Consider the following 11,875-nt stretch of genomic DNA (forward strand, 5'->3'; position numbering starts at 1 on the left):
GTATTTACCTCTGGAGTTACCTCTGGAGTTACCCCTGTAGTTACCTCTGGAGTTACCTCTGGAGTTACCTCTGGAGTTACCCCTGTAGTTACCTCTGGAGTTACCTCTGGAGTTACCCCTGTAGTTATCTCTGGAGTTACCCCTGTAGTTATCTCTGGAGTTACCCCTGTAGTTACCTCTGGAGTTACCTGTGGAGTTACCTCTGGAGTTACCCCTGTAGTTACCTCTGGAGTTACCTCTGGAGTTACCTCTGGAGTTACCCCTGTAGTTACCTCTGGAGTTACCTCTGGAGTTACCCCTGTAGTTACCTCTGTAGTTACCTCTGGAGTTACCTCTGGAGTTACCTCTGGAGTTACCTCTGTATTTACCTCTGGAGTTACCTCTGTATTTACCTCTGGAGTTACCTCTGGAGTTACCCCTGTAGTTACCTCTGGAGTTACCTCTGTAGTTACCTCTGGAGTTACCCCTGTAGTTACCTCTGTAGTTACCTCTGGAGTTACCTCTGGAGTTACCTCTGTAGTTACCTCTGGAGTTACCTCTGGAGTTACCTCTGGAGTTATCTCTGGAGTTATCTCTGGAGTTACCTCTGGAGTTACCCCTGTAGTTATCTCTGGAGTTACCTCTGGAGTTACCTCTGGAGTTACCCCTGTAGTTACCTCTGGAGTTACCTCTGGAGTTACCCCTGTAGTTACCTCTGGAGTTACCTCTGGAGTTACCTCTGGAGTTACCCCTGTAGTTACCTCTGGAGTTACCTCTGGAGTTACCTCTGTAGATACCTCTGGAGTTACCTCTGGAGTTATCTCTGGAGTTCAGGGCCGCCCCTGGCCAAGTGGGGGCCCTAAGCAGGATTTTATTTTGGCGGCCCCCTTCCAATAACATAATAATAAATATTATCATTATTATTACTATTATTATTGTATTGACGTTTGGAAGCCATCTCTCTCTCTCTCTCTCTCTCTCTCTCTCTCTCTCTCTCTCTCTCTCTCTCTCTCTCTCTCTCTCTCTCTCTACCTGTAAACAACTGCCTGCCGGCCCGTCTGACTGCTGATTGGTCAGATGGTGATGCTTCGCGCTTTCATCTCTTTTCTCGCTCTCTCTCTCTCTCTCTCTCTCTCTCTCTCTCTCTCTCTCTACCTGTAAACAACTGCCTGCCGGCCCGTCTGACTGCTGATTGGTCAGATGGTGATGCTTCGCGCTTTCATCTCTTTTCTCTCTCTCTCTCTCTCTCTCTCTCTCTCTCTACCTGTAAACAACTGCCTGCCGGCCCGTCTGACTGCTGATTGGTCAGATGGTGATGCTTCGCGCTTTCATCTCTTTTCTCGCTCTCTCTCTCTCTCTCTCTCTCTCTCTCTCTCTCTCTCTCTCTCTCTACCTGTAAACAACTGCCTGCCGGCCCGTCTGACTGCTGATTGGTCAGATGGTGATGCTTCGCGCTTTCATCTCTTTTCTCTCTCTACTCTCTCTCTCTCTCTCTCTCTCTCTCTCTCTCTCTCTACCTGTAAACAACTGCCTGCAGGCCCGTCTGACTGCTGATTGGTCAGATGGTGATACTTCGCGCTTTCATCTCTTTTTTCTCTCTCTCTCTACTCTCTCTCTCTCTCTACTCTCTCTCTCTCTCTACCTGTAAACAACTGCCTGCCGGCCCGTCTGACTGCTGATTGGTCAGATGGTGATGCTTCGCGCTTTCATCTCTTTTCTCTCTCTCTCTCTCTCTCTCTCTCCTGCCTCAGGATGACTTGGTGGTTCTACGCGCCTCTCAGCAAAATGCAGCGCATCCTTTGCGCATTTGCAGAGAATGATGATACTTTATTGATCCCGAGGGAAATTCAATTCACTTGCGCAAAATTGGGCCCCCATGGATCGCGGGGCCCTACGCACAGCGCGTGTTCTGCGTGTAGGGAGGGGCGGGCCTGCTGGAGTTACCTCTGTAGTTATCTCTGGCGTTACCTCTGTAGTTACCCCTGTAGTTATCTCTGGAGTTACCTCTGTAGTTACCCCTGTAGTTACCTCTGGAGTTACCTCTGTAGTTACCTCTGTAGTTATCTCTGGCGTTACCTCTGTAGTTACCCCTGTAGTTACCTCTGGAGTTACCTCTGTAGTTACCTCTGGCGTTACCTTTGGAGTTACCTCTGTAGTTACCTCTGTAGTTATCTCTGGCGTTACCTCTGTAGTTACCTCTGGAGTTACCTCTGTAGTTACCTCTGGAGTTACCCCTGTAGTTACCTCTGGAGTTACCCCTGTAGTTATCTCTGGAGTTACCCCTGTAGTTACCTCTGGAGTTACCTCTGGAGTTACCTCTGCAGTTACCCCTGTAGTTACCTCTGGAGTTACCTCTGTAGTTACCTCTGGAGTTACCTCTGGCGTTACCTCTGTAGTTACCTCTGGAGTTACCTCTGGCGTTACCTCTGTAGTTACCTCTGTAGTTACCTCTGGAGTTACCCCTGTAGTTACCTCTGGAGTTACCCCTGTAGTTATCTCTGGAGTTACCCCTGTAGTTACCTCTGGAGTTACCTCTGGCGTTACCTCTGGAGTTACCCCTGTAGTTATCTCTGGAGTTACCTCTGGAGTTACCCCTGTAGTTACCTCTGGAGTTACCCCTGTAGTTACCTCTGGAGTTACCCCTGTAGTTACCCCTGTAGTTACCTCTGGAGTTACCCCTGGAGTTACCCCTGTAGTTACCTCTGGAGTTACCTCTGGCGTTACCTCTGGAGTTACCCCTGTAGTTACCTCTGGAGTTACCCCTGTAGTTATCTCTGGAGTTACCCCTGTAGTTACCTCTGGAGTTACCCCTGTAGTTACCTCTGGAGTTACCCCTGTAGTTACCTCTGGAGTTACCCCTGTAGTTACCTCTGGAGTTACCCCTGTAGTTACCTCTGGAGTTACCCCTGTAGTTATCTCTGGAGTTACCCCTGTAGTTACCTCTGGAGTTACCCCTGTAGTTACCTCTGGCGTTACCTCTGGAGTTACCCCTGTAGTTACCTCTGGAGTTACCCCTGTAGTTATCTCTGGAGTTACCCCTGTAGTTACCTCTGGAGTTACCCCTGTAGTTACCTCTGGAGTTACCCCTGTAGTTACCTCTGGAGTTACCCCTGTAGTTACCTCTGGAGTTACCCCTGTAGTTATCTCTGGAGTTACCCCTGTAGTTACCCCTGTAGTTACCTCTGTAGTTATCTCTGGAGTTTGAAAGTCCAAGTTGTACACAAGAAAAATTATTAAAATAACTTTATTGTTCTTAAAAAAACAAACAAACAAACAACCTCATTCAGCAGAATGACCTATTGAATCATAGGCGAGCTCTACTTTCTAAAAGTTCCCCGCCTTTACTCAAGTAAAGACACTAAGATTACAGGCGAGTGTTTCTAGAGACACTAAACTGAGAAGACTCGCTCTAGCGACGCCGCCTAGCAGCACCACCTAGCGACGCCGCCTAGCAGCACCACCTAGCGACGCCGCCTAGCAGCACCACCTAGCGACGCCACCTAGCAGCACCACCTAGCGACGCCGCCTAGCGGCACCACCTAGCGGCACCACCTAGCGACGCCGCCTAGCAGCACCACCTAGCGACGCCGCCTAGCAGCACCACCTAGCGACGCCACCTAGCGGCACCACCTAGCGACGCCGCCTAGCAGCACCACCTAGCGACGCCACCTAGCGACACCACCTAGCGACGCCGCCTAGCAGCACCGCCTAGCGACGCCTCCTAGCGACGCCGCCTCCTAGCGACGCCACGCAGCGGCGCCGCCTAGCGCCACCTCCTAGCAACGCCGCCTAGCGGCACCACCTAGCAGCGCCAACCTAGCGACGCCGCCTAGCGGCACCACGTAGCGGCACCACGTAGCGGCACCACGTAGCGGCACCACGTAGCGGCGCCACCTAGCGACGCCGCCTAGCGGCACCACCTAGCGGCGCCTCCTAGCGACGCCACCTAGCGGCGCCCGGAGGGAAACAAGCCCAGACTGACGTCTTCAAGTCTGCAAGTCGTCCCCCGAGTGGCTGAGCTGGTGTTTCTTGAGCGCCACGTAGTGGGCGTAGCTCCTGCCGCAGGTGTTACAGATGTGACCCGGCTTCTCGCCCTGGTGGGTCTTGGTGTGGCCCAGCAGGTGGTGCTGCCGCCGGAACGTCTTGCCGCACACCTGGCAGGAGTACGGCTTCTCGCCCGTGTGGGTTCTCATGTGTATGACCAGGTGGTGCTGCCGCCGGAACGTCTTGTCGCACATCTGGCAGGAGTACGGCTTCTCGCCCGTGTGGATCCTGTGGTGCTGCAGCATCTTGGACACGCACTTGAAGGGCTTCCCGCAGAAGCCACACTTGTAGCCTCTCTTCCGCCTGTCCGGCGGCCGAGGGCTGCCGGCGCGGCGCCGCCGCCGGCCGGGCCGCGGCTCCACGTCCAGGATCAGGTTAGCGTCGGCGTGCAGCAGCCGCTCCTGGTCGGCGGCGGAGGGGGAGTGGTCAGAGTGGGCGTGGTCAGAGAGGAGGTGCTCCGGGTGGGCGTGGTCAGAGAGGAGGTGCTCCGGGTGGGCGTGGTCAGAGTGGGCGTGGTCAGAGAGCAGCTCCTCCGGGTCCGGCTCGGCTTCGCCGTGGTCGCTGCTCGTGTCGGCGGACGTCGTCAAGCCGCACGGGTCCGTTTCCTGTTTGAGCGGAGGCAGCTGGTCGTCCTGGGCGGCGCAGACGTCCTCCGGGGGGAAGTCCAGCTGCGTCAGCTCCGCCTCCTCCTGTTCCACTTTGAACACTGGAGAGGGCGGAGCTTGTTCCTGGGCGGCGCCCTGCTGAGGGCTAGCTGCAAGACAGAGACGCTGTTAGCACAACCAGGAAACAACTGGAAGACATTCTGAAAAGGATTGTAGACACAGGGATGCACCGATACTGGTATCGATACCAGTATCAGGCTCTATTCTGGTATCGATACCAGTACCAGTAATAAGAACCGATTCTGGTATTGATACCAGTATCAGGCTCTATTCTGGTATCGATACCAGTACCAGTAATAAGAACCGATTCTGGTATCGATACCAGTATCAGGCTCTATTCTGGTATCGATACCAGTACCAGTAATAAGAACCGATTCTGGTATCGATACCAGTACCAGTAATAAGAACCGATTCTGGTATCGATACCAGTATCAGGCTCTATTCTGGTATCGATACCAGTACCAGTAATAAGAACCGATTCTGGCATCGATACCAGTATCAGGCTCGATTGTGGTATCAATACCAGTATCAGACCTAGTACTGGTATTGATACCAGTACTAGGTCTGATACTGGTATCGATACCAGTATCAGACTGGATTCTGGTGTTGATACCAGTATCAGTAATCAGAACCGATACTGGTAACGATACCAGAGGGATTTTAATAAAGTATTAGTATATTTCGACCCCTGGAACTTAGTCACCTTACTTGTGGACATACTTATTGTTATTTATTGATTTGTATTATTATATATTATTATATATTTATTATTACTCTATAACCATTTATCTTGACTCCTTGACTTTCCGTTGACTTTGTTCTTTTGCACCAAACGTCAAAAAACGTCCTCGTCCAGTGAAACGTTGTTTTGTTGTTTTGAATGGCCTGGAAATCAAATGTTTCTGAACGCGGATGTTGTTCTTTAATGAAAAACTGTCTTTGTGCAACTCGGCGGATGAATGAAGTGACGAGTTTATTGATCCTCCTGCCGTCCGCGCGCGCCGACGCGTGACGTCACAATGCCAGTTCGAACTCCGCGTGAAAACGGCGCGATGGAACATCGATGCTCCGAATCGATGTTCCACTGAGAACCGACTGACTGACTGACTGACTGACTGACTGACTGGCTGCGGGACAGACCTGTTGTGAGACACTTGACCTGCGGTCCCCAGCGGCTCCGCAGCAGCTTCCGCTGCCGGTCGATCTCCTCCTCGTACTGGACGATAGTTTGTTGAAACACGGAGAATATTTCTCCAGCAGCAGCAGTTAGTCGCTCGTTGATAAAGTCTCTCAAAGTCTCCGCTGAACTCATTGTTGCTGCAGAGCAAAGGTTTCCTTTGTGAGACACAACAAGCTTCAAACTGCCTCCACAGCTTCTTCTTCTTCTTCGTCTGCTTCTTTTTCGTCCTCTGCTTCTTCTTCTCTCGCTTCTCTGGAGGATCCACAAACAGCGTTCAGCTTCAGGCCGACCCCTGCTGGACACTGGGGGAACTGCAGGTTGAATCAGTCCGGGTTCTGTCAACAAACGTCAACAACCTGCAGTTCCCGCAGTGTCCAGCAGGGGTCGGTATGAAGCTGAGCTGTTTGTGGATCCTCCAGAGCAGCGAGAGAAGAAGAAGAAGCAGCAGAACGTTGAGTCTCAGAGGAAACCTTTGCTCTGCAGCAACAATGAGTTCAGCGGAGACTTTGAGAGACTTTATCAACGAGCGACTAACTGCTGCTGCTGGAGAAATATTCTCCGTGTTTCAACAAACTATCGTCCAGTACGAGGAGGAGATCGACCGGCAGCGGAAGCTGCTGCGGAGCCGCTGGGGACCGCAGGTCAAGTGTCTCACAACAGGTCTGGAAAAGTGGCCGTGAACACGTGAACGCGTCTGTTTCCGGCTGTTTTTAAAGTCACGATGCTGAAGGTGGCTTCTCACCTGAGTGAACGTTCAGCCACTCACCACTTCCTGCAGTTTAGAAAGTAAAATCCACGTTAACACGCTGGATTTCCTTCCATATGACGTCACTGTGCCGCAAGGCCAAAACCAGGAAGTAATCCAAAGGAAAGTAATGTAATCCATTCATCCATCTTCTTTCCTGCATCATCCGGATGGAGCCACGGTGTTTGTATAGAGAGGAGTTAGGAGGCTTCCTAGAGGAGTTAGGAAAGGAGTTAGGAGGCTTCTTAGAGGAGTTAGGAGTTAGGAAAGGAGTTAGGAGGCTTTTTTAAAGAGTCTTCACATCAAGTGAGTATTGAAACGTTCCTGAAATGACCATGAGTGAATTTGTGGTGTTTGTCCGTCCAGAAGACGCCAAGCATCACCTTGGTGAGGAGGAGCGTCTCAGAGACCAGGAGCCCAGCTTCAGTCTGGCCCAGGAGGACCTGGAGGAGGACCTGGAGGAGGAGCTGGAGGAGCTGGAGGACGGCCCGGTGGCGCTGAAGGAGGAGGCCGACGTCTTCATGGGGCCGTCGGCCGAGCGTCCGGCGCCGGGCCCCGGGCCGCCCCGCCCTCGCGGCTCCGCTGCCGGTCGACCTCGGAGACGACGGAAGACAAGAAACTACGAGTCGAACTCCGGCGCCAGACGTCCCGCCTGCCGGGAGGACGAGGAGCCGGCGGAGCCGGGCGAAGCGCAGCCGCATCACAAGTGTTTGCCATGTGGCGTCTGTGGGAAAACCTTCAGGTGTGTTTCCCAGATGCTGCTGCATCACAGGATCCACACAGGTGAGAAGCCACACTCGTGTGTAACGTGTGGCAAGAGGTTCAATCAGAAGCACCACCTGAAGAACCACATGATCATTCACTCGGATGAGAAACCTCATTTCTGTGAGAGCTGCAACAAAGGCTTCAAACACAAAAGCTCCTATTTGAGCCATCTGAAGATACACAGAGGTGAGAAGCCGCACGCCTGCGACGCGTGCGGCAAGCGTTTCGGCGAGCGCGGCAACCTGCTGGTGCACCTGAGGAGCCACGCCGACGACAGGCCCTTCTTCTGCCAGACGTGTGGCAAGAGTTACAAGTACAGGAATTACCTGCTGGTCCACATGAGGACCCACACAGGTGAGAAGCCTTTCCTCTGCAACACCTGCGGGAAGGGCTTCAGCACGTCGTCGGCGCTGTACAAACACGCCGTGGTGCACACGGGTGAGAGGCCGTTCACGTGCGTCGCCTGCGGTAAAAGTTTTAGTGTACAAGACACTTTGCTGCGGCACATGGCAACGCACCCGGCCCCGCCCACGGCAACGCACCCGGCCCCGCCCACGGCAACACAGCCGGCCCCGCCCACGGCAACGCGCTCGGCCCCGCCCCCGGCAACGCGCTCGGCCCCGCCCCCGGCAACGCGCCCGGCCCCGCCCCCGGTGAAGGTGAAGACACACGAGTGAGGTTGTGAAAAATGAAAGTTCAAGACAAATGGAATGAAAACAGTGAAGAAACGTCTTGAAGGAAGTCAAACTGGTTTCCATGGTGACGTTTTTCCGACTGGAGGTTAAAGTTGTACGTTTGGACTTGGCGAGGCCGGCGGCCGCTCTTATTCACGCTTCCTCAACACGTTTAAACAAGTTAAAACGAAAACCTTCACCTTTGTGTTTTACTTTGACTGCCAGCGGCTGTTTGTTTGTTTGTTTGTTTGTTTGTTTGCTTGCTAGGTCTGATCTATGGTGACGTGTTCAGTCGTAACCTGTTGAGAAATTCCTGTTTGTTCTGTTGTCATGACGACGTTTCCGATTGTCTTTGGCTGAATGTCTGAAAGTCTTATTTATTCTTATTTACATGATTTAAGATTAAGAATTAAGAAGCACAACTGTAATTTGATGTGAGAAACAAAGGTGGAGGTTTGATTGTTCGTCTCTTTCAGGTTCACAATCGATGAATCTGAAGGTTTCTGGGATTTTATTGGGCGACGACGTCGTGAAATGTTCCTTCAATTTGCTGCTTGTACATCTGATGTTTGAGCAAGAAATAAAAACAGTCTGTAAACCTGCACGTTTCTTCTTTGAGGATAAAATGAAGATTTGGCTTCTGAACATATTTTGTGTCAAACAACAAAAGTGTTTCTATATTTTTGTTTTGATATTTTAGAAGTTGAACCTGCAGCCCAACAAGAGTCTTTAAAACTGATGAAACCGGAGCCAAGATGGCCGCCGCCGCCATGTGGCTCCTTTACCTGTCAGTGAGGCTCTGGTCTGGTCTGGTCTAGTCCAGTCTAGTTCAGTCTCATCCAGTCCAGTCTAGTCTCATCCAGTCCAGTCTAGTTCAGTCCAGTCCAGTCTAGTTCAGTCCAGTCCAGTTTAGTCTCATCCAGTCCAGTCTAGTCTCATCCAGTCCAGTCTAGTCTCATCCAGTCCAGTCTAGTTCAGTCCAGTCCAGTCTAGTCTCATCCAGTCCAGTCTAGTTCAGTCCAGTCCAGTCCAGTCTAGTCTCATCCAGTCCAGTCTAGTTCAGTCTCATCCAGTCCAGTCTAGTTCAGTCCAGTCCAGTCCAGTCTAGTCTCATCCAGTCCAGTCTAGTTCAGTCCAGTCCAGTCTAGTTCAGTCCAGTCCAGTCTCATGCAGTCCAGTCCAGTTCAGTCTAGTTCAGTCCAGTCCAGTCTAGTCTAGTCTAGTCCAGGTCCAGTCCAGCCCAGTCCAGTCCAGTCTAGTTCAGTACAGTCCAGTCTCATCCAGTCCAGTCCAGTCCAGTCTAGTCTAGTCTAGTCTAGTCTAGTCTAGTCTAGTCTAGTCCAGGTCCAGGTCCAGGTCCAGTCCAGTCCAGTCCAGTCCAGTCCAGTCTCCGTCCTCCCAGGACGTCCCACCTCCTCCTCTCATTGACTTGAATCGTCCTTCATGTCTCGACGACGCCTGAACTTGTTCTGAGCTGAGAAGCAGCAGACGAGTTGGTTTGAGAAACAAAACCACCTTAGAACCTTAGAACCTTAGAACCTGGAGTCTTCATCACTGCTTTCATGTGTTTCTTTTATTTCTTTGTTAAGCTTTAGTTTATTTCTTTTGTATTTCGAAAATACTTATTTAATTGAAAAACTATTTCTTTGTAAAGCTTTAATGTATTTTTTTTTATATCTTGGAAAATATTTATATATTTCTTTGAAAAGTTACATTTTTAATTTCATTTCTTGGAAAATATGTATATAATTGAAAATATTGACATATTTCTTTGAAAAGCTTTGATTTATGTCTTTTATGATGTAACTGTTTCACGTTCTTTCATCTGGAAGTAAAGTGAACCTAAAGTCTTTGAACCTCCTTGAAATACATTTGATTGTTTAACATTGAATGTTTATTATTTTGGTCTTAAAGCTTCAGTTGTGACGATCTGATAGCAAATCCACAATAAATGACACGTGCACCTCCTCCTCCTCCCCCCCTCCCCTCCCTCCCCTCCTCCTCCCCCCTCCCTCCTCCCCCCCCTCCCCTCCTCCTCCCCTCCTCCCCCCTCCCCTCCCTCCTCCCCCTCCCCTCCTCCTCCTCCTCCCCCCCTCCCTCCTCCCTCCTCCCCTCCTCCTCCTCCTCCTCCCCCCCCCTCCCTCCTCCCCTCCTCTCCCCTCCCCTCCTCTCCCCCCTCCCCTCCTCCTCCCCTCCCCCCTCCCCCCCTCCTCCTCCTCCCCCCCCTCCCTCCTCCCTCCTCCTCCCCCCCTCCCCTCCCTCCTCTCCTCCCCTCCCTCCTCCCCCTCCTCCATCTCTCTCTCCGTTCAGCAGGCAGCAGGATGGACGTCGTAAATCAGGTACCGTCGCTCCTCCATCACCATCAGCCTCCACCCTTAACCTCCACCCGACCGTGGGGTGCGTTCGGGGTGGGTTCGGTGCGGCCCGCCGGCGGTTCTGTTGGCGGGTTTGATTCCGACGTCGGGCGACGTGGGGGGGTGGGGGGGGAGGGGGGAGGAGGAGGGGGGGGGGAGAGGAGGGTCTGAGCACCGGAGACGTTCATATATTTCTATTTTTTAATTTCTCCTCATCCGCGGATCTGACGGTGATGCTCTGTGTGTGTGTGTGTGTGTGTGTGTGTGTGTGTGTGTGTGTGTGTGTGTGTGTGTGTGTGTGTGTGTGTGTGTGTGTGTGTGTGTAAAATGGCAGCCGGAGGAGGAGGAGGAGGAGGAGGAGGAGGAGGGCCTCCTCTCTCCTGTTGTTGTTGACATGACCATGTTGTTCCAGAACCTCCAAACATCAAAAGGCAGATTAGAAACAGAGATTCGTCATTTCCTGCTTGTTGAGGCTTTAATGTGTCAAACCAACGTGTTTGTTTGTGTTTTGACGTTTGAATGAAGGTGTTTGTTGTACTAATAAATGAACGATGAAGCTGTTCTGTCAGGTTCAGATCCACCATGTGCTGATGTTCCACATCTGGAGTGTTTACAAGTGAAAAAGAACCTTGTGGGCTTTTCCTCCGTCACAACGGCGCTTCTTTTAAAAACTGCTCCCAAGGTGGAGCTTTTCAAAAACACTCTGTCTCAGTAGACGGTATCTTGTTCCTCTGCACATGCTCAGTAGGAACCAGTAGTTCTGCACATGCTCAGTAGAGCCCATCAGAACAGTTTCCTCAGTGTCACGACTCCCAGTCCTTGTTCTCCTGGACTTGGTGCTTTTATTTTGACAGTCACTGTAATAATAATCCAACTTGGTGTATTGTTCTCTACTGTGTGTGTGTGTGTGTGTGTGTGTGTGTGTGTGTGTGTGTGTGTGTGTGTGTGTGTGTGTGTGTGTGTGTGCTTTCAATACTAAAACACCACCAACTAGTGGCCCAACATGAAACTGCATCATTTTCAGAATGTTGTTATTTAAACATAAAAACGTGTAAACGAGGTTGTTGTGAATCGTTGAACACCTGAAGGTGTGTCGTTCTCCTCGTTTGCTCATCTTCCTGTGTTCTCCTCCTCTTCCTCCTCCTCTTCCTCCTCCTCTTCCTCCTCCTCCTCCTCCTCCTCCTCTTCCTCCTCCTCTTCCTCCTCCTCCTCTTCCTCCTCCTCCTCCTCCTCCTCCTGCTCCTCCTCGTCCTCCTCTTCCTCCTCCTCTTCCTCCTCCTCCTCTTCCTCCTCTTCCTCTTCCTCCTCCTCTTCCTCCTCCTCCTCCTCCTCCTCTTCCTCTTCCTCCTCCTCCTCTTCCTCCTCCTCCTCCTCCTCCTCCTCTTCCTCCTCCTCTTCTCCTCCTCCTCCTCTTCCTCCTCCTCCTCTTCCTCTTCCTCCTCCTCCTCTTCCTCCTCCTCCTCCTCCTC

The 11,875-nt window shown here is 51.7% G+C and overlaps 3 protein-coding genes across 3 annotated transcripts in view; 2 read left to right on the plus strand and 1 right to left on the minus strand.

Annotated features, from left to right (window-relative positions):
* Positions 1 to 3,965: 3,965 nt before the first annotated feature.
* On the minus strand, positions 3,966 to 6,062 carry LOC308148725 (uncharacterized protein; the record flags this gene model as incomplete). Its single annotated transcript, XM_080522230.1, has 2 exons — positions 5,829 to 6,062; positions 3,966 to 4,777 (listed from the first exon to the last, which is right to left on the minus strand). The coding sequence occupies exons 1-2, from the start codon at positions 5,998 to 6,000 to the stop codon at positions 3,966 to 3,968; spliced, it is 984 nt and encodes a 327-aa protein (XP_080378356.1). The 5' UTR covers positions 6,001 to 6,062.
* A 247-nt stretch (positions 6,063 to 6,309) lies between these two features.
* Positions 6,310 to 8,600, plus strand: LOC308148721 (uncharacterized protein). The gene is made up of 2 exons (XM_080522226.1): positions 6,310 to 6,528; positions 6,980 to 8,600. Exons 1-2 carry the CDS (start codon positions 6,357 to 6,359, stop codon positions 8,053 to 8,055), a joined length of 1,248 nt encoding a protein of 415 aa, XP_080378352.1. The 5' UTR covers positions 6,310 to 6,356; the 3' UTR covers positions 8,056 to 8,600.
* A 207-nt stretch (positions 8,601 to 8,807) lies between these two features.
* The window catches only part of LOC308148726 (synaptophysin-like), a gene marked incomplete at its 5' end in the record, with an annotated part of 9,511 nt that continues 6,443 nt past the window's right edge, over positions 8,808 to 11,875 (plus strand). The window contains one exon of the mRNA XM_080522231.1: positions 8,808 to 8,843. Within this exon, the coding sequence (XP_080378357.1) occupies positions 8,808 to 8,843 (36 nt within the window). The remainder of the gene's footprint in view (positions 8,844 to 11,875) is intronic.

The sequence above is a fragment of the Blennius ocellaris genome (genome assembly GCF_963422515.1).
Source record: "Blennius ocellaris genome assembly, contig: SCAFFOLD_86, whole genome shotgun sequence".
In the NCBI taxonomy this organism is placed as follows: domain Eukaryota; kingdom Metazoa; phylum Chordata; class Actinopteri; order Blenniiformes; family Blenniidae; genus Blennius; species Blennius ocellaris.

What these genes read in the sequence shown, in the direction of transcription:
- LOC308148721 (XM_080522226.1), top strand. Translation starts at nt 6,357, where the DNA reads ATGAGTTCAGCGGAGACTTTGAGAGACTTTATCAACGAGCGACTAACT. An exon ending in GGTCAAGTGTCTCACAACAG is followed by an intron (nt 6,529 to 6,979) that starts GTCTGGAAAAGT and finishes TTGTCCGTCCAG; the next exon opens with AAGACGCCAAGCATCACCTT.